This window comes from Salminus brasiliensis, chromosome 23 (genome assembly GCF_030463535.1).
Source record: "Salminus brasiliensis chromosome 23, fSalBra1.hap2, whole genome shotgun sequence".
NCBI classification, from domain to species: domain Eukaryota; kingdom Metazoa; phylum Chordata; class Actinopteri; order Characiformes; family Bryconidae; genus Salminus; species Salminus brasiliensis.
The window spans coordinates 2478935-2506861 of record NC_132900.1 but is presented as its reverse complement, the minus strand read 5'-3'; the positions used below and the strand labels follow the sequence as shown (position 1 = coordinate 2506861).

General features: G+C 38.3%; 1 protein-coding gene across 1 annotated transcript; it reads left to right on the top strand.

Annotated features, from left to right (window-relative positions):
• The first annotated feature begins 269 nt into the window (after nt 1–269).
• scinlb (scinderin like b) lies at nt 270–22247 on the top strand. The gene is made up of 17 exons (XM_072668607.1): nt 270–346; nt 3111–3296; nt 8108–8262; nt 10625–10786; nt 10954–11103; nt 12698–12787; nt 13187–13319; nt 14651–14739; nt 14830–15045; nt 16648–16781; nt 17269–17359; nt 17692–17862; nt 18050–18224; nt 19548–19663; nt 20199–20276; nt 20892–20952; nt 21060–22247. Exons 2-17 carry the CDS (start codon nt 3116–3118, stop codon nt 21218–21220), a joined length of 2163 nt encoding a protein of 720 aa, XP_072524708.1. The 5' UTR covers nt 270–346; nt 3111–3115; the 3' UTR covers nt 21221–22247.
• Nucleotides 22248–27927: the final 5680 nt, after the last annotated feature.

Below are 27927 nucleotides of genomic sequence, written 5' to 3'. Positions count from 1 at the left end.
TACAGTACTTCTCTACAGGGACTAGACCAGCTGTGTGTGCATGTGCACATCTGGATCAGCAACGGGTGCAACTTAAAATAGCTGAATGCATTCATTAGAAGGGGTGTCCACAAACTTATGGACATGTAGTGTTTATCACTGATCCTCTAGTGCTTACAAGATCAGATGCTTAGCCATGTTGGGCTCCACACCCACCCCCTCCACCCCACCCCTCCTAATGACACATCCAGACCCAGCCCCCTTATCTGAGCCTAATGTGGGCAGGACAAGCTCCACACACACACTGCACAAGCAGCTTTGGTTGGAGATCTGCTCTACTACCTTCTGCAACCTTCTCAACATCCAAGTAAGGATCTGCTGGTCATGTTGGCTTTGCTTTCTGCTCAGTTTGGGGTTGCATTACTTTGGTGGGGGTTCTGTTTATGAATGGGGGGGCTTTACTATTCCAGGGGTTGCATGGTAAAAGTAAGCACGCGCGTGAATCTTGGCATTTGTCAGATGGGTGCAAGTCAAAGTCCGAGTTTTCTGGCGTCCAGATGTGAAAAGGGAAGTAGTCTTTCATGTTCTGGTCATTACTTTTTACGCTGGCTCTCTTTCGTCAGCTTCGTGCTGGAATTCTCCGTTCCACCTTAAATGCTGCAGCAGTTGCATTCTGGCGCCTCAGGCGCCAGAATGCAACTGCTGCAGCATTTAAGGTGGAACGGAGAATTCCAATTTGGAGCACAGATTTTATGCATTTTTGCCCATCAAAATGCATTTTCCACCCACTTCTCAGACTAATCAACTCCTTATCTACAAGTCTGACTCTTTACAACCCACTGATTGCCTTCATATTCATTACAAAATGACACATTTTCTTAATTTCTGCATAGATCCATGCTGTGTTGCTTGGTGCAACACTTATTAGGACATTAGGACACTTTCCTAAGCTTTCATAAGTCAACTGAAAACAAGAAGTGGATGCATAAACTCTTGTAAAACACCTCCAAACTGAAACGGTTTCATAAATGCACTTCAAATATTGCAAAAGATCTTGCAGAAATGAGCTCAGGCTGCTAAACTGGGTTGCATTATTTCTAATTTATGACATTTAGGATATTTGTGTGGGTTTATGCATCAAAAAGAGTCATAATTTCATTTCCCCGAGAACTAAACTAAACATACTAGTTGTTGTTGCTACCGTGCCTTTAAAACTTATATGCACCATATGTCCAAATATTTCTGGACACCCCTTCTAATGAATGCATTCAGCTACTTTAGGTTGCACCCATTGTTGATGCATATGTGCAAATGTGCACGCTCACACAGCTACGTCTAGTCCCTGTAGAGAAGAACTGCCAATAGAATAGGACTCCCTTGATGCCTAATGCCAGGCATGGGCTAGGAGAGGGGTATTAACCCCCCCCCCCCCCCCCCCCCCAGCAGCATTGAGCTGTGTCCACTGGTATGATGGATGGTGAAGGTGCTCCATCCACTACTTTTGGGTTGGGAATGAGGTAGGGTGGTGATAATCGAACGTCCTGACCTCACTAACGCTGCTCTTGTTGCTGATTGCAATCAAATCCTCACAGCAATGCTCATCCAAGATCTAGTCGAAAGCCTCCCTATCCTGGACAGTAGAGACAGTTTCAATTCAACTCTTTTTAATGTCCTTGAATTTGAAAGAAACAGTGAATAAGCAGGTGTCCAAATACTTTTGTCCAAATTGCGTAACGTTCTGAGTGGCTTTCGCCTCATTTACGAAGGCTTATTAACAGTTTATTACAGTCATAATACAACTATTAAAGCATGATATTCTCATCCTGAGCACTGGATCATCTCATTACGACACTGAAAGGCTGGATGATGGGCGCTGTTAATGTGTCCAAGGCCTCTGAGCCAAAGCTCTTGGCCTTATGAGGCCCCAGTCTGCTAGTTAAGGTCAGGAGTATGGCTCCAACTTTGATTTCGCTAATAGTACGAATGCAGACTTCACCTAGACGAGTTTCAATGAGTTGTAAAGCCTCTCACTTGTGTTGCATCGTCTTTATTACACACATTATTGCAGAATGCTCTAGGAGGCCGTTTAGTATCCGATGGGTGCGTAGAGGCTCATGTTCAATATTAGCCCTTCTCATAAACCTTCTCATCAACTCTCAAACTCTGCCCGTTGGTTACGTATGCTTCACTGTCTCCTCTTTTGCAGCAAATTTGTAGCTAAAATCCTTCATTTCCTGTTGTTGGAGGCCTGCAGTTCTGAGATGGTCTCGCCTGGTCTTAAACAGCTTGTTTAAGGTCCACAAATCTTATATGCTGTCCAGGTCAGGGGATTGTGAGGGCCATCCTGAAACCTTCAGGTTGTCCATGATGGGTTTTGAGGTATATTGTAGGTCATTATCCTGTTGCAGAAGCCTTCATCTTTCCAGCGTCGGCCTTTTAACAGATGGTCTGATATTTGCATCCAGGGTTTGCTGGTATTTTGTCCGTGGCAGTCAAATGAGACTTTTCTCAGTGTGCTAGAACTCATCCTGAGCTCCACAGTTTCCCCTGAACTGCCATTTCTTAGAATTTCACACTGTAGAAGCCGCAAGCTGACAACGCTTGTTAACGTGGGATTTGAAGAGTCTGAGAATTCATAAAGCTTGGACATTTGATTCAGCTGTAGTTACTCAGTACCGTTGGTGACATCAGTCCTCAGTTCTGGTTTGTTAATCAGTGTCTGAGATCTTATCAAGTCAAGTCGAGAAGCTTTTATTGTCTGTCCATCTGTGTACACAGCTCAGAAATCTGAGCATTGCCATGCTTAGGGTGTCTAAACTTTTGCACAACAAGCTTTGCTTAGTTACAGAGATTAATACTTGACAATTTTAAAAAAAAATCTACAAAATGTGGGCCAAGGGTACCCAAACTTTTGAATGAGGCTGTCCTCACTGTATGTATTAGCGATTGACCTGCTCTCTACTAGTGGCTCTGGTTCTGGGTCAGGTTTTGTTGGTTTTGCTCTCCAGACCAGGTCGGATGGCCTCGGGTGGAGATGGGGTGGATGTACTGCTAATTGATGGATTGTGGGATTTTACCAAATATTGACGGACAAGGAAACGCTAAGTTCTCCCGTTCTCTCCGTGTTCCAGGCATCATGGTGGCCCATAAGGAGTTTGCTACTGCAGGGAAGCAGCCAGGGCTGCAGGTCTGGCGCATCGAGAACATGGACCTGAAGCCCGTTCCCAAGAACCTCTACGGCAACTTCTACACTGGGGATGCCTACCTGCTGCTGCACACCACGCCCGCGCCCTCGCACAGCATTCACATGTGGCTGGGTGAGTAGCGCACTGTCTCCTGAATATCGTGAATAGCCTGTTAGCATTGAATCAGTATGCACTATGTACTACATACATTCTAAGTATTTAGTATTATTTAGTATTTATTACAAGTGATTAAGTATTTATCACAAATTATTCAGTATTCAGTATTTACAATGAAATATTTAGTATCCTCCATGAATTACTACAATGAACAGTATCTTCAGTTACTTGTTCTGTAATTATTACAAATGATTTATTTTTAATTACAAACTGTCCAGTACCCACTATGAATTATTCAGTATCCACTATGAATTATTAAGTTTTTACTTTTAATAATTTAGAATCCACTATGAATTATTCAGATTCTACTTTTAGTGGGTCATTATCCACTATGAATTATTCTCTATCTACAATGAATTAATTATTTAGTATCTACTATGAATGATTCAGTTTCTACTTTTAAATATTTAGTATCCACCATTAATTATTTAGTATCTACTATGAATGATTCAGTTTCTACTTTTAAATATTTAGTATCCACCATTAATTATTTAGTATCTGCTATGAATTATTCAGTTTCTACTTTTAAATATTTAGTATCCACTATGAATTATTTAGTATCTACTATGAATGATTCAGTTTCTACTTTTAAATATTTAGTATCCACCATTAATTATTTAGTATCTGCTATGAATTATTCAGTTTCTACTTTTAAATATTTAGTATCCACTATGAATTATTTAGTATCTACTATGAATGATTCAGTTTCTACTTTTAAATATTTAGTATCCACTATGAATTATTTAGTATCTACTATGAATGATTCAGATTCTACTTTTAATTATTTAGTATCCACTATGAATTATTTAGTATCTACTATGAATGATTCAGATTCTACTTTTAATTATTTAGTATCCACTATAAATTATTTAGTATCTGCTATGAATTATTCAGTTTCTACTTTTAAATATTTAGTATCCACTATGAATTATTTAGTATCTACTATGAATGATTCAGTTTCTACTTTTAAATATTTAGTATCCACTATGAATTATTTAGTATCTACTATGAATGATTCAGATTCTACTTTTAAATATTTAGTATCCACTATGAATTATTTAGTATCTACTATGAATGATTCAGATTCTACTTTTAATTATTTAGTATCCACTATGAATTATTTAGTATCTACTATGAATGATTCAGATTCTACTTTTAATTATTTAGTATCCACTATAAATTATTTAGTATCTGCTATGAATTATTCAGTTTCTACTTTTAAATATTTAGTATCCACCATTAATTATTTAGTATCTGCTATGAATTATTCAGTTTCTACTTTTAAATATTTAGTATCCACTATGAATTATTTAGTATCTACTATGAATGATTCAGTTTCTACTTTTAAATATTTAGTATCCACTATGAATTATTTAGTATCTACTATGAATGATTCAGATTCTACTTTTAAATATTTAGTATCCACTATGAATTATTTAGTATCTACTATGAATGATTCAGATTCTACTTTTAATTATTTAGTATCCATGGTGAATTGTCCAGTAACTACTTTGAATGATTGTCTAATGGTCACACACAAATAAAACATAACATAGTGACCATTCTACGTTCCCTCAGTAAACTCAGACCCACTTCTTATAAATATCGAAACACATGACATGATGTCCTGTCTTTACTCATCTAATTTACCCCAGTTAGACGAGGAAGGATGTGGGTTTTTCTTTGAACAGAGTGTTCAGACATCTCTCCTCAGTGAAGTGTTGCAAATACTTCTGCTTATGGTAGCTGAAGCGTTCCGCAGTGCTCCAGTATTTCAGTTCATACTGACTTTATAGTCACTACCTGAAACTGAGAGGTACTGATTATTCCAGTATGAATTCTTCAGCATCTGCTATAAAATTATGTCTACTATGAATCGTTTGGTACCTACTATGAATAATTCAATGTCCACTATGAATTGTTCAGTATCTAATATGTATTATACAGTATCCACTATGAATTATTCAGTACCTACTGCGACTTAATCAGTATCTACTATGAATTATTTAGCCTCCACTATGAATGAACTCGATGTCCACTATGAATTGTTCAGTATCTACTCTAAATTAGTCAGCATCCACTATGAATTATTAAGCATCCATTATGAATTATTCAGTCCCTAGTATAAACTATTCACTATCCACTATGTATTAATTAGTACATACTGTGGTGTTCAGTATTTAATATGTATTATCCGGTATCTACTATGAATTAATCAGTATCTACTATAAATTAATCAGTATCCACAATGAATTATTCAGTACCTACTATGAATTATTCAGTATCCACTATGAATTATTCTTTATCTACTATGAATTATCCAATATCTACTATGAATTTATCGGTATCCACTATGAATTTATCGGTATCCACTATGAATTTATCAGTATCCACTATGAATTATTCAGTATCTACTATGAATTATTCAGTATCTACTATGAATCGTTTAGCCTCCACTAGGAATAATTCAATGTCGACTATAAATTGTTCAGTATCTACTCTAAATTAGTCATCATCCACTATGAATTATCAAGTATCCACTATGAATTGTTCAGTATCTAGTATAGCCTATTCACTATCCACTATGTATTCATTAGTACCTACTGTGTGATATATGTATAATATGTATAATCCAGTATGAATTTATCAGTATCCACTATGAATTAGTCAGTACTGGTCTCTTAAGAATAAGATATTTGGTTTGTAGAACAATTCTGTAAATGAGAACCTATCTGATGTTTAAAGAACCTTCACATAATGTAACGGTTCTACGATTAACCCTTTAAAGCTGCCTCCAAAAACGTACCCCTCTCCTTTAGCTACGACAGTTCTCAGTCCTCTTTCACTTTCACATATGAAGAGCTTTATTTAAGAAGCCTGGGAATATGACCCTTACGACCTCGCCGACTGACCGAGTGGACAGAAGGCAACATGGGTGGAAACAGAAGTTTCATTTTATCAGCTAGACGACTGCATACGGTCCGAGACTGCATACGACTGCATACGGTCCGAGACTGCATACGACTGCATACGGTCCGAGACTGCATACGACTGCATACGGTCCGAGACTGCATACGACTGCATACGGTCCGAGACTGCATACGACTGCATACGGTCCGAGACTGCATATGACTGCATACGTTCCGAGAACCATTCAGGAACCTCTGTTTTTAGGGTGTAGTCATGACTGCTCTGAATCTGATGGTATTTTCTCATGCTAGCTCTTCGCCCTAAAGAACAGCGCATTGTTCGAGTCAGGGCCGTGACTATGTTAACCTGCAGGTTTGTACAGCTATTCCTGAGAGCCACACCCTGAGAGAATTACTGTAATGAACTGAAGAGTGCTTCTCCTGCTCATGTGCTTCTTCCCACGAGACGGAGATTAGCTGCCTTTTGATGCGCATAACATAGCGATCAAGCTGGCCACAACTAGACCTCGTCCAGATGGCCTTGTTCTACAGCGTTACTCATTACAGTCCCTCAGAGCAGAAAGCAGAAGCTGGTCTACAGTTGGGTTCATGTGGTTGCAGTTTGATGGTTTGTCTCGAACTGTGACATTCCAGGAGCTGCAAGTTATGAAGCTCCACCCCATGGTTTAACTCCATCTGTTTAGGCCTGTAGGAGACCACCACTGTCATGCAGAGCTTCCAGCAATAAGGGTGGATATATGATGATGATATGTTATCATTACCTTGATAAATTGTCGGGATATCCTTTATCAGAATGTGATGGGTGTGGATCAGTACTTGTAGGACACTTCTAGAACCCTTATCGTTGTATTGGAGATGCATGCTAAATGGATTACAACCAGAAAACATGGGAATACTGGAGTGTCTGGAGTGGAAAGACTCTTGCTCAGCGTTGTTTCTCATGGGTTCCAGTTGGTTCTTATAGCTCTATAAACAGATCCAGACAGCGGTGCTCTCACGGGAGTGTGTTGGCAGGTCTCTTTATGTCCTGGGATGTGTTGTTGCTGCCAGGAGGTTGTAGGCCAGTTCTGTGCACTGATGAACCTCCTCAGTTTGCTTCAGAGCAGCATTTTAAACTTCTCCTGACGCTTTCCTCCTTATATCCTCACTGTCAGAGGAAAACATTGAGGCTTTTAGAAAACTATGGTTTTCAGTAGCTGCTGTGTATTCATAGTTTAATTATCCAGTATGTACTTCTATGTACTTTGAATTTCTAAGTAACTACTATGAATTATTCGGTATGTACTATTAATATTTTTGGTAACTTTTTTACGATACGATACTTTTATTGTCATTGCACAATGTACAACGAAATTGAGGTGCAATCCTTAAGGTGATTAAACATACAATAAATAACACAACTAAAAAAACAAAAATATACACACAAATGTACACAGTGGATGATGAAAATATATACAATATAATTACAGATATTGCACAACTCTGAGTAGTAAGAGAACTACTTTAATTATTCAATATCTACATTATTAACTTATTAAGTAACTTCTGTGAATCATTCAGTATTCACTATGAATTATTATTGTCCACTTTGAATTATTAAGTAACTACTAAGTATTCATACTTGTTATTCAGTATGTACTTTGAATTACTTGGTAACTACTATGAATTATTCTGTATGCACCATGAATATTCTGTGTATGTATTTTTCAGTAACAACTATACGTTATTCAGTATCTACTATGAATTAGTCAGTACCTCCTGTGAATTATTCAGTATCCAGTATGAATTGTCCAGTAGCTACTATAAATGAATGAATAAATGAATCCTGCTTTTCAGGGGATGAGTGTTCTCAGGATGAGAGTGGAGCGGCTGCCATTTTTTCCACCCAGCTTGACGACTTCCTCGGTGGGGGTCCAGTGCAGTACCGCGAGGTCCAGAATAACGAGTCCGTCACATTCCTGGGCTACTTTAAGTCTGGCGTCAAGTATAAGGTGGGTATAAGGTCTTTGTGAAGAGCTAGCTCTCTGTACAGCACTCTGCACTCTGTACAATCAGCAGTTTATATAAAGGACATCAGTGCAAAGTGGCCCACCAGAGATCCAAATCCAGCGAGTCATAGGCTTTATTATTTATCATATGTAATTATTTTCATTATCTAAGCAAAAAATAATAATTCCTAATATCTTTACATTAATATTTACAACTTTACGAATACATATTAAATGCTGCAAACAGATACTGTAATTTAAAATGTGCAGAAAAATCATATTTACATTTGTTCCTGAAAAGGATTTCTCCACTTATTTACACTCATCAACAAAATATGTCATTTAAACAGGGTTCAAACTTTCATATATGACTGTAAGTCCAGTTGTATAGTGATAAACATTGTAAAATTACTTTTTTATGGCTATACATATATATTATAGAGATGTTATGTATAGTAATATAGCAATTTAGTTATATAGTATTGATTAATGTATTGGTTTAATATAGTAATATAATAAATAAATACATTATATGTAGTTATAGTATATGTATATATAGTATAAGTTCCTTTTTTCTTTGTTCGTAATATTTGTAATATCATAAACAAACATTTTTCGTAATGTGAATCTGACAGTTCTTTATATTTCATGCTGAATGGACCAATAGAAATGCTCCAAAATGACTTTTTATAAAATCTTTTTTCATTGACTTTCATTGAAAGTTGTTGTTTTTTTGTATGACAATGACTATATATATATATAAGTTCAATGGTAATATAATTCATTTATATACATTTTTGTACTTATATGTTAAAACAGTAATACAAATACATTTAATTACATATAATTATAATTACAGTATGTGTTGGTCCAGTAGTGGGGCAGTGGTGGCTCAGCAGTTAGAGCTCCAGGCTATTGATGACAGGGTTGTGGGTTCGATACCCCGGGCTCGGCAAGCTGCCACTATTGGGCCACTATTGAGCAAGACCCTTCACCCTCTCTGCTTCCCGGGCGCTGCAGCAATGGCTGCCCACCGCTCCGGGCAGATGTGTGTGTTTCACTGGTGTGTGTGTATGTATGTGTGTATGCCAAATTCCAAAAAAAAGTCACAACTGGTGATTATATGCTTGTCTATTGTCTAAACCCTGTGGGGGAGAGCAGGACCAGAGAAATCTCCTCTCTTCTACAGTCATGCTGATTCATCCTAGAAAGATCTGGAAAATCCAGCTTTAAAAAAATGGAGAAGAGAAAAGTACTTCAGCCGTTGCCTCTGTTAACGACATGTTGAAGGCCCCTGAGTCTGAGGCCAGCCGCAACCAGCAGGACGACTACAGCGACCGGGTGCTCGGTTCCTGTTCCACTGGTCCCTCTTAATGAACTCCAGATTTGCTTACGCTTTGCGAGAGCGTTTCAGTGGTGGACTGTTCCTCACATTGTGTTCAGAGTGCTGTGGAGGAAGATCACGCATCAGAACCAGTATGGGGCATTCATTACCTCAGTCAGGCAACATTTTTCCACTACACACACACACACACGCACACACACACCACAGTTTCGTTACCACAGGCTGCTTCAGGACAGCACGAATGCAGCTATGTGGGTCTGTTTTCAATTCCCTGCTAGACTAAATGAACCGCCTTTGTTGCAGCGGTTTCTTTTGTGAGAAAGCACCAAGAACAGAAATGCACATTTTTTTCAGAGCAACGCGCCGTTCTGAAAAACCACAGAAAGTCTACACACACAAATATGTCACATCTGCAAGCTGCAGCTCTGCAGGAGCATTTCTATTGGTCTGTTCATCTTGAAATTCTCCTAAAATGCTGTGGAAAACAGCAAAAATGGAAATACGAGTATTTGTCACTGCGAAATGTGTCCTTCGCATTTGACCCATCTGTGGTAGAGAACATACACACACACACACACACACGCAGACTAGTGAACTAGGGGCAGTGAGCACACACACACACACACACACACACTCACACACACACACACTCATTCCCAGAGCCTTGGGCAGCCGGCTCCAGCGCCCGGGGAGCAGAGAAGGTGAAGGGCCTTGCTTAAGGGCCCAACAGTGTTGCATTCAGACACAGTGTTTCAGTCTTGCCTGTTCTTTGATTGAGGTACAGCACAGGCCAGCCAGTCAGAATCAAGCTCATTTGCATATTTCAGTCTTAAAGGCAGAGTTGAATTCTAGGAAATACAGGGAGACTATACAGGGAAAATGCAGCTCATGGTTATTATAGCTGAACCCATCAGTGGAGCTCAGGGAAGTATGGAAGACGGGCTCTGCAGATGATCCACTGTTCCACTATCTTGGGTGTAGTGCCACCATCCAGTTCTACTCATTATTGTCTCTCTCCAGAAAGGTGGGGTTGCATCTGGGTTCCATCATGTGGAGATCAACGAGGCCAACGTGAAGCGCTTGTTGCACGTCAAGGGTAGGAGGGCTATCAGAGCCACTGAAGTGGACTTCTCCTGGACCAGCTTCAACAAGGGGGACTGCTTCATCGTGGATCTGGGCAAGGTATCATTTCCAGAGTCCAGCACTCATGATGATTAGATAAGTCCTGTGGCAGGCGTCAATACTTCTGGGCCTGGAGGGCTGGAGTCCAGCACAGACTGCACATAATCAAGTCTGTTGGAGATAACTGTGTGTGTGTGTGTGTGTGTGTGTGTGTGCTGTCTTTGTAGGACATCTACCAGTGGAGTGGCAGCGAGTGTAACCGCTTTGAGAAGCTGAAGGCCTCCGAGGTGGCCATCGATATCCGTGACAACGAGAGGAATGGCAGGGCCAAGCTGCACATGGTGGATGAGGGGGCGGAGCCACAGGAGATTATTAATGTGAGGAGGACTTCTTGGCAAATTGGACAAATGCAGTGAGAGAAATACACTAGAGGGCGCTCCACAGCTGGCTGGCATTCTGGCTGCTGAGTGCTAATTGGTTGCCATTCTGGCTACTGAGTGCTAATTGGCTGCATTCTGACTACTGAGTGCTAATTGGCTGCATTCTGACTACTGAGTGCTAATTGGCTGGAATTCTGACTACTGAGTGCTAATTGGCTGTTTTCTCTTTACTGAGTGCTAATTGGCTGGAATTCTGACTACTGAGTGCTAATTGGCTGGCATTCTCACTACTGAGTGCTAATTGGTTGCCATTATGGCTACTGAGTGCTAATTGACTTGCATTCTCACTACTGAGTGCTAATTGGCTGCATTCTGCCTAGAGTGCTAATTGGCTGCATTCTGGCTACTGAGTGCTAATTGGCTGCATTCTGGCTACTGAGTGCTAATTGGCTGCATTCTCACTACTGAGTGCTAATTGGCTGCATTCTCACTACTGAGTGCTAATTGGTTGCCATTCTGGCTACTGAGTGCTAATTGGCTGCATTCTCACTACTGAGTGCTAATTGGCTGCATTCTCACTACTGAGTGCTAATTGGCTGCATTCTCACTACTGAGTGCTAATTGGTTGCCATTCTGGCTACTGAGTGCTAATTGGCTGCATTCTCACTACTGAGTGCTAATTGGCTGCATTCTCACTACTGAGTGCTAATTGGCTGCATTCTGGCTACTGAGTGCTAATTGGCTGCATTCTCACTACTGAGTGCCAATTGGCTGCATTCTCACTACTGAGTGCTAATTGGCTGCATTCTGGCTACTGAGTGCTAATTGGCTGCATTCTCACTACTGAGTGCTAATTGGCTGCATTCTCACTACTGAGTGCTAATTGGCTGCATTCTGGCTACTGAGTGCTAATTGGCTGCATTCTCACTACTGAGTGCTAATTGGCTGCATTCTCACTACTGAGTGCTAATTGGCTGCATTCTGGCTACTGAGTGCTAATTGGCTGCATTCTCACTACTGAGTGCCAATTGGCTGCATTCTCACTACTGAGTGCTAATTGGCTGCATTCTCACTACTGAGTGCTAATTGGCTGCATTCTGGCTACTGAGTGCTAATTGGCTGCATTCTCACTACTGAGTGCTAATTGGCTGCATTCTGGCTACTGAGTGCTGATTGGCTGCATTCTCACTACTGAGTGCTAATTGGCTGCATTCTGGCTTCTGAGGGCTGATTGGCTGCATTCTCACTACTGAGTACTGACTGTTGGTGCTCACTGGAATGACATCTTGAATGAGCTCCATATGAACCCATTCATTTTGGTCTTGCTCAGGCTCAGGAGCGCCCTCTAGTGTCTGAACAGACTGAACAACGTAATTGCATCCACATGATAAATGCGGTGGTACCCCTTTTCCAGCCATAGCATGAGTGCACACCTAATGAGTGCAAGGGAGTGGGAGAAGGGGGAGGAGGGCAGAGGGGGTAGTGAGGGGCTTGTCTTGCATGGCAGTCAGACTGAGAGCATTGTCCGATGTCCGATGTTTGGAGCTGCAGAGTGTGACTGAGCTGAGCTGATGTAATGAATCTCTTCCAGGCTCTGGGCCCTAAGACTGCAATCGCCCCGGCTACGGCGGATGACGAGCAGGTGGACAAGTCCAACAGGAACAAGGGGGCGCTGTACATGGTAACACAGTCTTATAGATTGGTGAAATAAGTACAATTGTAAAATAAATGTTACACTTTACATATATATACTATAATAATATATAAAATAATATATATATAGCTTTTATTAGTTCTATATATATATTTTCTATATAAACCTTTAATTTATTGTTACTTTTTTACTATTAATATATAATTATATAATTATTATTATATATATCATATTATTATTATGCTGTTTTTGTATGCCTTCCTTCTTGCACTTTGAGCTGCATTATATATGAAAAATACCATATAATTATGTTATAATTATGTAACATATTATTTGTATTATATTTTAATATTTTTTAGAATATAAAAAAAAAATATATATATATAATATAAATCTATGTCCTAATGTTCTATGGCCGTTTTGCAGATATCTGATGCCACTGGCTCCATGAAGACGTCTGTGGTGGCCCAGTCCAGTCCGTTCAAACAGGCCATGCTCTCAGCCGACGAGTGCTACATCCTGGACAACGGCGTGGATAAAAACGTGTTTGTTTGGAAAGGTGTGTCTCAGAGTCGTTTATGATGTTCGGGGTGAAGTCTGGTACCTGACAGAACTTTCCAGTTCCCTGGGTGGAGTGTGTTTTCCTCAGGCGCTGAGCAGAAGGCAAACCTGCTACTTTAGATTCTTAGGATAGTTTTGGTTGCGGCTGCATGAGAGCATGTCCTCAATCCCCCTCATCTGGGTTCAGCTTTAAAGGGCGAGGACTTTGGATCCTGTTAACTCACTATAAAGACATTTTCTCACTGTAAGATTATAAAAACTAATATTATTAAAAAAACGTATTAGACGTTACTATAAAGAGTATTTTAGTTATAAAGGCTTAAACCTGTATCCATATTATAATTATAACTTTTAGTGTATTTATAGTATAGTACTTTTTGTTATAAAGACATATTAGAATAACTTTAATACTACAAAGACTGTTTTCATACAGACACATATATAACTTGTTATAGCTATAGAATTATAAAGGCTTATTATTATAGTCATTACATTTTTCTATTATATTAATATACAATTTTTTATAGTGTAAGAAACCATACTGTTATAAAGACTTACTATAGCAGCTTATAATAGCTATAATATCAAAATGTTATAAAGGATTACTGTACAAAGTGTTATGTTGGTAGGAATATAAATAGCTTAACTTATATAGTATTATAAATATAAATATATTTTATTATTAAATCTTACTATAATAGTGTACTGTTATAAAAATTTACTATAGCAACTTATAATAGCTATAATTATATTATATTATATATATATATATATATATATATAATATTATGATATTATAAAAAGACTTTATAAATATAGATTTATAAAGGCTATTGTTATATATAAGACTTACTACAACATATTATAATTGTAATCTTATTATAAATATATTTCATTAATAAATCTTACTGTAGCAGCTTCTTTTTTCTATAGTGCAAGAAAGTGAACTGTTATAAAGACTTACTAGAGCAACTTATAATAGCTATAATTATATATTATTTATTATTAAATCTTACTGTAACAGCTTATTTTTTCTATAGTGTAAGAAAGTGTAGTTATAAAGACCTACTATAATAGCTATAATATTAAAACCACTGTTGTTATAAAGGTTTACTGTAAAAAAATATTATGTTGGTAAGAATATAAAGAGTTTAATAATGTATATAGTATTATAAATATACACTATATTATTATAAGAAACGTGCAGCCTTTATGAATATAGTGTTATTACAGTCTCTACATATTTGAGCAGCTTTATAGCTCATATGAAACGCTGCCTGGTAAATCAGTCATCTTCAAAACTTCAGTCATCCTCTGTTTCTATTCAAGGTCCAAATGCTAACGCAGAAGAGCGCAAGTCAGCCATGAAGGTCGCTCAGGATTTCATTAAATCAAAGAACTACTCCAGTAAAACACAGGTAAGCAGCCCCGCAGGCACCTTCAGCAGTGTTCAGTGTTAAAGCCAGAGAGGAAGGTAATTCCAGTCTCACCTGTTTCTGTCGCTACAGATCCAGGTGCTGCCAGCAGGGGGCGAAACCACTCTTTTCAAGCAGTTCTTCTCTGACTGGAAGGATAAGGATCAAACTACAGGCCCAACTAAAGTTTACACCGTCGGCAAAATCGCACAGGTGAAGCAAATCCCCTTCGACGCCTCCACCCTGCACTCCAACAAGGCCATGGCTGCTCAACACAACATGGTGGATGACGGATCTGGAAAAGTTCAGGTAAACAGCTAAGAGGCCCTCTGTGTCACAGCGGTCAATCCAGCGTTTCATTCAATAAAAGTAATCATTGATTAGTTTTTAATCAATCATTTATGATCCACAGTTTCTAACTTTCATAACTGCACAGTGAGTACTCAGTAATTCATAGTGGATACTGAATAATCCATAGTGAGTACTCAATAATTCATAGGGAATATTGAATAATTCATAGGGGATATTGAATAATTCATAGGAGATACTCAATAATTCATAGTAGATACTGAATAATCCATAGTGAGTACTCAATAATTCATAGGGGATATTGAATAATTCATAGGGGATACTGTATAATTCATAGGAGATACTCAATAATTCATAGTAGATACTGAATAATCCATAGTGAGTACTCAATAATTCATAGGGGATATTGAATAATTCATAGGGGATACTGTATAATTCATAGTGAGTACGCAATAATTCATAAGGGATACTGAATAATTCATAGGGGATACTGTATAATTCATAGTGAGTACTCAATAATTCATAGTGGATACTGAATAATTCATAGTGGATACTGAATAATTCATAGTAGATACTGAGTAATTCATAGTGAGTACTCAATAATTCATAGGGGATATTGAATAATTCATAGTGAGTACTCAATTCATAGTGGATACTGTATAATTCATAGTGGATACTGAATAATTCATAGTAGATACTGAGTAATTCATAGTGAGTACTCAATAATTCATAGTGGATACTGTATAATTCATAGTGAGTACTCAATTCATAGTGGATACTGTATAATTCATAGTGGATACTGAATCATTCATAGGGGATACTGTATAATTCATAGTGAGTACTCAATAATTCATAGGGGATAATGTATAATTCATAGTGGATACCCAATAATCCATAGGGGATACTGAGTAATAAACAATATATACAACATATTTCATAATATATACTGAAAACTAATTAACATAGCTCAAACTAACTCATTCATAGTAGATACTGAATAATTCATAGTGGGTACTGAAAACTGTATTGTAGATATTTAATAATTCATATCAGATAGTGAAACATATAGTATTTACTGATTCATAGTGGATACTAAATCATTGACAGTACATACTGAATATATCATAGTAGTTATTGAATAATTCAAAGTTGATACCGAGTAATTATTACAGCACATATTGAATAATATACAGTAGATACAGAATAATTCATATTAGTTACTGAATAATTCACAATACATACTAAACAATTCATAGTATATATTTAATAATCCGTTTCATATACTGAATTATTCATAATGGATACTGAATAATTATTACAGTACATGAATAATTTATAGTAGATACTGAATAATTTATAGTGGCTACTATTCCTTTTATAAAATACTCTGAATTATGCAAGCCGATATTAAATAATTCATAGTGGATACTGAATAATTATTACAGTACATATTAAATATTTCATAGTAGATACTGAGCAATTCTTAGTGGATACTGAATAATTCATATGAGATATTTAATAATTTGTATCATATACTGAATAATTAATGAAATGTGATTAAAACAGTTAAATATACTAAATATTAAATATACTCTCTGTCAGATTTGGCGTGTGGAGGGAGGAGCGCGTGTCCCAGTTGACCCCGCCTCATACGGTCAGTTTTTCGGAGGAGACTGTTACCTCATTCTCTACACCTACAAACAGGGCAGCAGGGAGCAGCATATCATCTACACCTGGTGAGTGACCCACAGTCCTGCATGGAGCTCTGCTGTTCAAGCGTATGGGACTGTAACCAGCGTTCATTTTCCACATCTTTAAATCACAGTTTAAGCATTAATAGACATTTCTGGAAGGTTTTGCTCATAATCAAGACATATGACAACAGTTTTAACTATATCGCTGCTGTCCAGTGAAAACCATGTATCTCCATTTTTGCCCGTTTTTAGTTTTCTCCATGGTCTGAACCCTGTAGCTGCTTCTGTACACTGTGTAAATCATTCTGGATGAAAGGACCAATAGAAATGCATGAATTATGCATGAATGCACAAATTACATGAACTTTCTTTCAAAGTCAAGGACATGTTTGCCTGTTCACTATTTTGGAGATACATGTTTTTCACTGGATGGTGATGATCAAATAGATGAAATGCTGGATTTACTGTTATACACAGATTTTTGGTAAGTGTGTGTTGTGTGTGTGTGTGTGTGTGTTTGGGTTTTCAGGCAGGGTTTAAAGAGCACGCAGGACGAGCTCGCTGCTTCTGCCTTCCTCACTGTCCAGCTGGACGACTCTATGGGTGGAGCTCCCGTCCAGGTGAGGTTGTGCTGTAATGATAATAGAGTTAAATGCCTGATTATTGCAGTTGATAGTTATTGATTATATATTCTGTATACAAATCTAAATAAGGCCCTTATTTGGTAGTATTAATTATACTACATTAATTTATATCATATTGCCCTCATTAATTGTTTTTATTTTAATTATTATATTTTGATTAATTGTTGTGTTTATTATTTAAATGCAGACTGGCTGAGTTACTCTTGTGCTATAGGACGAAGTGAAGTCTGGAGGCCTTTGGAGGCTCCTGGGAATTGAAACGGTTTAAATCTGGTGTTAAATGCATGTAAATATGTGTCCCTGCTCAGGTGCGTGTCACTCAGGGCCAGGAGCCGCCCCACCTGATGAGTCTATTTAAGGGAAAGCCCATGATCATTCACACCGGTGGAACGTCTCGCAAAGGAGGCCAGAGCCAGGCGGCCGGAACCCGACTGTTCCACGTCCGCACCAGCAGCGCCAAGGCCACCAGGGCTGTGGAGGTAAGGAGAGCGTCCAGCTGATGTTGATCTGTGGGTGCAAGTGAAGTGAACGGCTGTAGGGATGGACCATGCATGGACCAAGTAATACCAGGCCTTAATATGAAGTGCTGATATTAAGAGTGTGTTCTAATAATAATAATAATAATAATAATAATAGTTATTAACACAATTACTATCTTCTCTGTAGGTTAAGCCTTCTGCGTCTAACCTGAACACCAATGACGTTTTCGTGCTGAAGACGCCTGACTCCCTGTTTGTGTGGAGGGGCACCGGGGCCAGTGGGGAGGAAGGGGACGCTGCTAAGCATGTGGTCACCTTCCTGGGAGGGAAGCCCACTGATGTGGCTGAAGGCAAAGAGCCAGGTGAGGAGTCCTGTTTCTGTTAGCCCACAACTCTAATGTGAGCATGTGTGAATTCAGGATTGAAGTAGAAATGCAGAATTGAGGTATAAAGGCAGGATTCACATACTAAGGTGGGACATATGTATCAAGACAGGATTGAAGTAAAAAGGCAGTAATTAAGTGTCAAGGCAGGATTGAAATACTAAAGCAGGACTGAAGTATACAGGATTGAATTTTAAAGGCAAGATTGAAATAAAAAGGCAGGTTTGAAATATAAATATTTATTTAAATTTAAATTATATATTTAAATATATAATATTTGACAGTTCAAATATTAAGGGTTGAAAAAAACAGGCTTGAAGTATAAGAGCAGAATTTATGTATTAAGGTAGGGTTGAATTTTGAAGGCAGATTTGAAGTAAAAAAGACAGATTTAAAGTATAAAGGCAGGATTAAAAAAATATGGGGTTCAAATATTAAGGATTGAACAAAAACAGGCTTGAAGTATAAAAGCAGAATTTATGTATTAAGGTAGGGTTGAATTTTGAAGGCAGATTTGAAGTAAAAAAGACAGATTTAAAGTATAAAGGCAGGATTAAAAAAATATGGGGTTCAAATATTAAGGATTGAACAAAAACAGGATTTAAGTATAAAAGCAGATTTTAGGCATTACGGTAGATTTGAATTTTAAAGGCAAGATTGAAGTAACAAGGCAGGTTTAAAGTATAGAGGCAGGATTGAAATATAAAGACAGTTCACATATTAAGGTGGGACTGGAGTATAAAAACAGGATTCAAATATTAAGGCAGAATTGAGGGAACAAAAGCAGGATTGAAGTATAAAGGCAGGATTCAAACATTAAGGCCGGACTGAAGTAAAAAGGCAGGTTTAAAGTATAAAGGCAGGATTGAAATATAAAGAGAGTTCAAATATTAAGACAGGATTGAAGTATAAAGGCAGGATTCAAATATAAAGGCAGGGCTGAAGTATAATGGCAGGATTAAAGTATAAAGATAGGATTGAAGTATAAAGACAGAGTTCATACATAAAGGCAGGATTGAAGTATAAAGATAGGATTGAAGTATAAAGACAGAGTTCATATATAAAGGCAGGATTGAAGTACAATGTCCTCACTTTTATAAATATAGAACTTTAAACTGCGACAGTAATCATATCTGACTGCTTTCCAAGACCCAGATTTACCACTGGACTAAATGGTTTTAATGGTGAAATACAGTAAAACACGGTTTCCTGCCGCTCAGTGGAAAACTGGGTTTTGTTTAATGTTTGGATGGTAAATGATGGGATATTAACATTCTCCCTGTGTCTGCTGTCTCTGTGTAGCGGGATTCTGGGCGGCTCTGGGAGGAAAGGCGGAGTATCAGACCTCCAAAGCTCTGCAGAAAGTGGTCAAGCCCCCCCGACTGTTTGGCTGCTCCAACAAGACCGGCCGGCTCGTGGTAAACTAGATTGTCTGGACTTGTAGACACTCTTGCTCTGTTGATTCTTGGGGTGAATGACAGAGCAAGAAGGTGATTGGCTGTGTCAGATATTGCATCAGTTAGCTAATGACCATGTCCAGCCTCTGCCAGCCTGTCCATGGGGAAGTAGGACAGAAGGTCTGGACGGCCGGATTTGGAGTATATCAGTTATATTCACTAAATATAACCAACTCTAATCCAAACATACTGAACTTCCAAACACACTCTTAAATATATAAAATATATAAAAATAATGTTTTTCCTGGTGCATCGATCAAAAATCCTTTTGTAGCACCTTTATTTTTGAGAGTGTGGGCGGGGCTAGGGCAAAGGTAGACAAGGTCAAGGCGGAGCCACACATTAAAACAACAATATGAATACAATTAAAACTATTTCAATACCAAAAAATACATTTATTACATTTTAAATGTCCAAGAAAAGGCAGAATTGAGTTACTGCTCCCTCTAGTGGCAGAGCACTGGTTTGAGTCAAAATGTGTTTTTTTTTCTCTCAGGTTGAGGAGGTGCCTGGAGAGTTCACCCAGTCAGACCTGGCCACTGATGATGTCATGTTGCTGGACACTTGGGATCAGGTGGGTTAAGCTAGAAAAAATGTATTGCACCAGAACAGTAACAAAAACATATTTTATTATTTATATAATAATATATTTTTTCTTTTTTACTTTAAGTTAAACTTTACTTTAAGTTTTTTACTTTTAAGATTTTTAAAAAGCTATAAAAAATATAGTTAATATAAAAATATTTAAAAAGTTTAGTTTTAATACCAAAACAAATCTATAAAAGTAAATAAAAAAATTTAAATACTTTTAGTACAACAAAAAATCTCAACTAAATGATAAATGGATTTAAAATTTGTAGTACAAAAAAAACATTACATTAAAAATATTTATTACTTTTAGTACAACAACAAAAAACAAATAAATAAAATCTTAAAAGATTTCAAACAAAATGCATTTAAAAATGGATTTATTACCTTTTTGTACAACATTAAATAACACGAAAAATACATTATAAATTGAAAGATTTACAAAACAAAAACATGAATTATTTGCATTAAAATGTGATACATTTGTAAATGATTTATTAATTTATTAATCCAACAACAAAATATAAATTCCTAAATCATTTCAGCTATGCTAGGACATAATTACATTCACAAGCTAATTGTGGTACTCTGTGACCTGCAGATCTTCCTCTGGGTCGGCAAAGATGCCAACGAGGTAGAAAAGACAGGAGCACCAAAGATCGGTAAGATACCAGGTTTGGTTATCGAGCTGCAGTTCAGCTGTACTGAGCAGTAAAGGCTTTTTATGACCACGGCGATGCTGAAAAAGATGCTGTGTGTTTTTCCACAGCTAAAGAGTACGTGGACTCTGACCCGTCCGGGCGACGTGGTATTTCCATCACAACCATTAAGCAGGGGGCTGAACCTCCCACCTTTACTGGCTGGTTCCAGGCCTGGGACAGCAACATGTGGGACACCGACCCGCTGGAGAGGATCCGTGCCCGATTTTAACTCTACTCTTTAAGCTCTTCCTGTGCTCTGTCTTTCTCTGCCTGCTGCATAAACAGCCTCTTTCACACTCCTATGATGCCATATCACACTCAGAAACAGCTTCTTTAGCCATCTGAAACATATATATCATCATAATTAAATATGTTTTATATTAAAAATATATCAAATCCTATGTAGTCAAACGCATGCTTATAGATCAGTGTGTCTACAGTATATGTTTCTGCATGGAAAGGAAAACCAGTAGAATACCAGACACAAAAATAGGCACAGTCATCACGTAAACTGCCAACTAATCACTGCCGATATATTGAGAATTAATCAGGTTTATTGATTAATTGTAGGAGTCCTACAAATACATTCAGCAGGACAGTGCTTTTGGGAAACTGACCATGGACAAGCGGTTAGTGCATGAACTTGGGACTGAATAGGCCCAATAATTAATTAAATGTTTCTGCTCAAGGTGAGGGTCATATCTGACAATCATATCCATTAGTAAAGCACTGTTTATTAAACTATTGAAGAATAAAATTAACATACAAATAAAAAAAATCATTATTTCAGCCCATTAAAAGAAGCTGAAGGCTGAACTGTTGATGTCTGGGGTAATGGCTCATGGACCAAAGCCAAAAACAAAGACAGATACTTCCTGTTCATTCTCTCCTCTGTCAACTTTCCTCTTCCAGGACAAACACAAGAGCTGATTCACCAAATCTGATCTATCGGTTTCATCAGCCAATAGCAGCCCTAGTACTGTTTAAAGCTGCTACAGTGTAAATCAGGCCTGTAGTGTTGCCAGATTCTCTATGTGTTTAGTCTAAAACTCCTCTGTTTGCTTACTGCTAGTTTCCTGCTAGCTGTTATCGCCTTCTGTGTGGATGTGCATATGGACCTGCGTTCATTCTGCCAGGGTACGGGACGGGAGTCGTGGATAAATCATGGATGATTTATTTTTTTAGGCACGTTTTCTTTGCACACTTCAATATTGGTGTGTCTTTGTTCTGCTTTTAATAAAATTCCTCTATTTAAAGACTGGAGTTACAGAGCTTTTATTTGCTGTAGATGCTAATATGTGACGCTAACAGCAGATTGTCCTGTAAGTTGTGAGGTAGAGGCGCCGTGCACGTGAGGTCCAGTTCTGACACGTACATGTCCATTGTAGGTGATGGCGGACAGGCGTTAGCATGGGCGCTCTGGCTGGTCTGAGCTGCACTATGTGCTGGGCCATGTTCCTCCAGTAATTAAATTAAACATTATTAAACTATTCTGTGACTTGTGCCACAGTGGTCCTTCAAATATAATATATGATACACTAAATGGACAAAAGTATTTGGACACCTGCTGATTCATTGTTTTTTTCTGAAATCAAGGGTGTTAGAAAAGAGTTGATCCTGCTTTTGTTGGAGTAACTGTCTCTACTGTCCAGGGAAGAAGACTTTCTGCTGGAATTTGGAGGAGCATTGCTGTGAGGATTTGGTTGCATTTAGTGACGAGGGCGAGGGTTAGTGAGGTCAGGATGTTGGATGATGATGATGATCACCAGCCCACCTCATAATCCCCAACTCATCCCAACCCAAAAGTACTGAATGGAGCACCATCTATCCATCATTCCAGAGAACCCAGTTCATCCACTGCTCCACAGCTCAATGCTGGCGGGCTTTATACCCCTCTATAGCCCACGCCTGACATTAGGCAGAATGGTGCCAATAGGTTCATGTTTATCTTATCTTATACTTTTCTATTAGAAGGGCATTAGACAAGATGTGTCAGCAATGAGTGCAACTTAAAGTAGCTGAATGCACTCATTAGAAGAGGTTTCCACAAATATTTGGACATATAGTGTATTAACTATATGATTATGGATATATAAAATATTACACACATATAATATAATACATAATATTATACATACTTGGAGTGTTTTTGCACTCACTGACCTCTGAGCAGGTTTCACACCTCTGTGTGTGTGTGTGTGTGTGTGTGTTCACTGAATGATTGATGGCTCTTTTGAGTTGAACTTGGCATCACTCTTCCTCCAGAGACATCCATCACCCTCCTCGCCCCCCCATCAGGCCGGGAAGTGAGAATGCAGTCGTGCAGCAGCTTGTTCAGTACCAGCGGATTTTAATCCACCTAAATCCGGCACATAAATACAGACAGGAGCCCTAAAAAAGGCTTTCTTTAATAATAATCTTTAATAATATTTATACGAATTAAGAGTATAAGAATTGTTTTCCCGCCAATGTGATTAGCATTATTATTAGCACAGAGTTTTTATATATTATATATACCTTCCAATGTTCAAATCCAATATTCTTAATCATTAAAAGATCATTGCTCGCTTACAATTGTCTTAAAGTGACAATAATATTATTTATTGCAATCAGTCCTGGTACAATATATTGTCCAGAAACAATGATGGTTAGTATGACAGATCAACTGACCAGAGACTTTAACTGCCTGGGGGACTAGAGCTGACCAGCAGACACTCGTCCAGCCTGTTGCAGAATCAGAATCAGAACATTACTGATCCCTATAACACCCTGAGATTAAATTAGAGAAAAAAATATAGAATTATTAAAAAAAAAAAAAAAAAAAAAAAAAAAAAAAAAAATATATATATATATATATATATATATATATATATATATATATATATATATGCATGTTTATAAATTATATGAATATATTAAAGAGGTAATAACTGTGATAATAAATATGCAACATGCCGTATAAAGCAGTCTGAATTACTGCATCTCGTACATATTAAAATTAATTGCATTATTATTATTACTGCACATATAAACAGTATAATATAAAGTATAGGCACAGCTGAACCATAGTGTCACACACTGAGGGAGGAGCTATAGAGTTTGATGGCCGCAGGTAGGAAAGACCTGCATATTTTTGTATATTTAATACAGTTAATTCTGCATAATCATCATATTTCTATACAATTAGTTCAGGCTGAAGAGTCCAAAAAAAACACTGTAGGATATAGTATATATGGACACGCCCCTTGGTCCTATATGGCGTCAGACTGAAAAGACAATATGGGGTACTATTAAACACCCATCCCTAGAGTCAGGAGAAGGGACGCGACCAATAGGGCAGCGTGAGCATCCCATGAGCGCATGGGATGCTGGGAAATGAAGTTTCTTCAGAAATCCCACTACTTTTCCATGGTCTGCAGGAACTGTCTGATAAAACCTGAGTCATGTTGGTCAGGTTTGGTCACTAATTCAAAACAGGCCATGGATCTGACCAAGTCTTTCACTGTGACAAAGTCCAGTTGTTCCATTTTGTCCAGCAGGTGGCGATACATATCTAGCAGTGGTTTAAGGAGCAAATGGTTATTGAGTAAAATTCTTGATAAAACTGAATGTACTAAATATACAGAACTGTGGTGATTATGCAGAACCAACTATATTAAATATACAGAAATCTACACAAACAGGACAATTATATACTCTATACCCTATATACACTTTCTCTTATACACTCTATACACGGACATACCAGCCCATAACAATATATCTATATATCTATATCTATCTATCTATTACATACAGTGAGTCCAAGAAGTATTTGATCCCTTGCTGATTTTCTTTGTTTGCCCACTAATAAAGACACTATCCTTCTGCACTTTTAATGGTAGATATATTCTAACATGGAGAGACAGAATATCAAGACAAAAATCCAGAATATAATTTTAAAGAATATATTTTAATTAATTTGTATTTCAATGAGGAAAATAAGTATTTGATCCCTCTTGCCAAACACACTCAATACTTAGTGGCAAAGCCTTTGTTTGCAAGCACAGCGGTGAGACGTTTGTTGTAGTTAACCACAAGTTTAGCACACACACCAGGGGGAATTTTGGCCCACTCTTCTTTGCAGATCCTCTCTAAATCATGAAGGTTGGTGGGCTGTCGCTTGGCAACTCTGACCTTCAGCTCCCTCCATAGATTTTCGATCGGATTGAGGTCTGGCGACTGGCTGGGCCACTCCATGACCTTAATGTGATTTTTCTTGAGCCAATCCTTTGTTGCCTTTGCTGTATGTTTAGGGTCGTTATCATGTTGGAAGACCCAACCACGGCCCATTTTCAGATCCCTGGCAGAGGGGAGGAGGTTGTCCCTCAGGATTGTGCGGTACATGGCTCCATCCATCTTCCCAGTGATGCGGTGAAGTAGCCCTGTACCCTTGGCAGAGAAACACCCCCAAAACATTATGCTTCCACCTCCATGCTTGACGGTGGGCACAGTGTTCTTGGGGTCATAGGCAGCATTTTTCTTCCTCCACACATGGCGGGTGGAGTTGAGGCCAAAAAGTTCAATTTTGGTCTCGTCTGACCACAAAACCTTCTCCCAATAACTTGGTTCATCTTTCAAATGATCATTGGCATACTTGAGGCGCGCCTCCACATGTGCTCTCTTCAGCAGGGGTACCTTTCGGGCACTGCAGGATGTGAATCCATTGTTGCGCAAAGTGTTGCCAATTGTTTCCTTGCAAACTGTGGTCCCAGCTGCCTTCAGGTCATTTGCTAACTCCTGCCGAGTGGTTGCAGGACGATTTCTGACTGTTCTCAGCATCATTGCCACCCCACGAGGCGAAATCTTCTTTGGAGCACCGGGCCGAGGTCTGTTGATTGTCATGTTATACTCTTTAAACTTTCTGATAATTGCACCAATAGTTGTTACTTTCACATCCAACACCTTACTAATCTTTTTGTAGCCCATTCCAGCTTTGTGAAGGTCAACAATTCTGACTCTGAGGTCCTGTGACAGCTCTTTGGTTTTACCCATGTTGGAGACTTGAAATCTGTGTGATCTGTCTGATTCTGTGGACAGGTGTTTTTCACACAAGTGATTAGTGAGAACAGGTGGCTTCAGGTCAGGTAACAAGTTGATTGGGAGTGTCTAACTGGTCTGTAAAAGCCAGAACTGCTAATGAATACTAAGGGATCAAATACTTATTTCACTCCATGAAATACAAATCAATTAATATATATTCCTTAGATTTATTTTCTGGATTTTCTTTTTAATATTCTGTCTCTCCATGTAAGAATACATCTACCATTAAAAGTATAGAATGATCATGTCTTTATTAGTGGGCCAACGAAGAAAATCAGCAAGGGATCAAATACTTCTTGGACTCACTGTATATATATACATATATACATACATATATATATATATAGAGAGTGGAAAGGCCTGCAGTGTTAAACCAGATAAGTGCACTGCAGCTCATATATATATATATATATATATATATATATATATATATATATATATATATATATGGTTGATGTAGGCCAAATATGTAATGAGTAATGAGTCCATTTACATATATATGTGTATTTGGCCTACAGCACTTAATTCCCACACAACTTATAAGATATACAAACACAATTTTATATATATAACATATATATAACATTGCTAATCTGGCTCCAGTGGCCCCTTTTGAGGGGTGGGCCTACATATATTAGGCAGCGAGTGAACAGTGAGTCAGTTCCTGAAGATGATGAAGGATCAGATCAGAACATCTGGTGGGGTCAGAACCTACCAAAAGTGCTCCAAAAAAGGAAGGACAAAAGGAAGGGCGCCCCAAGGCTCATTGATGCTCATGGAGGCCTCGCCCACCTCACAACTTACAGGACCTCAAGGATCTGCTGCTAACGTCTTCAGGACGCAGTCAGAGGTCTTTTAGATCCCATACCTTGATGGCCGTCCCTGTTTGGGACACAACATTAGGCAGGTGGTTTATATATGTACTATATATATATATATATGAGATTGGGAGTGGAAAGGCCTGCAGTGTTAAACCAGAGGAGTGCACTTCAGCTCATACATACACCAAGATAGTGTCCCATTAAGAAGTGAAGAGGTGATAATGACACCAGTAGTGCCATCACAGCCTTTATATAGAGCAGCATTAGAGCTCACAAAGGGCTGAAATCTGCCAGGCTGGCTACTTACGGCCACGTACAGCCTCTCATCCAGTAATGTGGACTGAACTAGACCAGATATTGCTATCATTACTTACATTTTACTGGTAATTCATCAGATATTTCAGCGTTTTCAGCGTCCTGGTGTTATTATATCTCATGTTTATGTTCTAATATGATGTCGATTCCTCTTTGAGCCACCAAACCAGCTCAGTCGAGGCACTGGACTCCACAAGACCTCTAAGGTGGGGCCTCCATGACCCCAATGCTAGCTCACCGGTTGTCCGTTCTTCCTTCCTTGGAGCACTTTTGGTAGGTGCTGAACACTGCACTGTAGAAAACACCCCAAAAGACCTGCCTGATGTTCTGGAGATGTTCTGACCCAGTCGTCTAGGACTTATGCTTGCTGTGTTTTTGCCACTGTGCCTTTAAGACTCAGATACACACACACATATATATATAACTCAGTGTGAATGGGCGGGGCTAAACAGCTGTGGACTGACATATGTAAATGCATTGGTGTACATACATAATTTGAGCTGTTCATTAAAATTAAGTACTAAATTAAAGTACTCAGTACTAAATGAGGTATTAAGTACATTTATTTATTTATTATTATTTTATAGTGACTTCTGAACGTGACCCGAGATTGGGATTTGAGGCCGAGGTGTTTCAGACCAGAAGTGAAGTGAAGCTGAAGTGAAGGACGTCCTCAGCCTGGGCTGATGCCAGCTGACTAGCCACTTACGCTGGGTGC

Bases quoted from the DNA above. Each gene is read 5' to 3' on its own strand.
- scinlb (XM_072668607.1), top strand. From the start codon at position 3,116: ATGGTGGCCCATAAGGAGTTTGCTACTGCAGGGAAGCAGCCAGGGCTG. The intron at 17,360-17,691 runs GTGAGGTTGTGC...GTCCCTGCTCAG, and splicing joins TGGGTGGAGCTCCCGTCCAG to GTGCGTGTCACTCAGGGCCA. The intron at 20,277-20,891 runs GTGGGTTAAGCT...TGTGACCTGCAG, and splicing joins TGCTGGACACTTGGGATCAG to ATCTTCCTCTGGGTCGGCAA.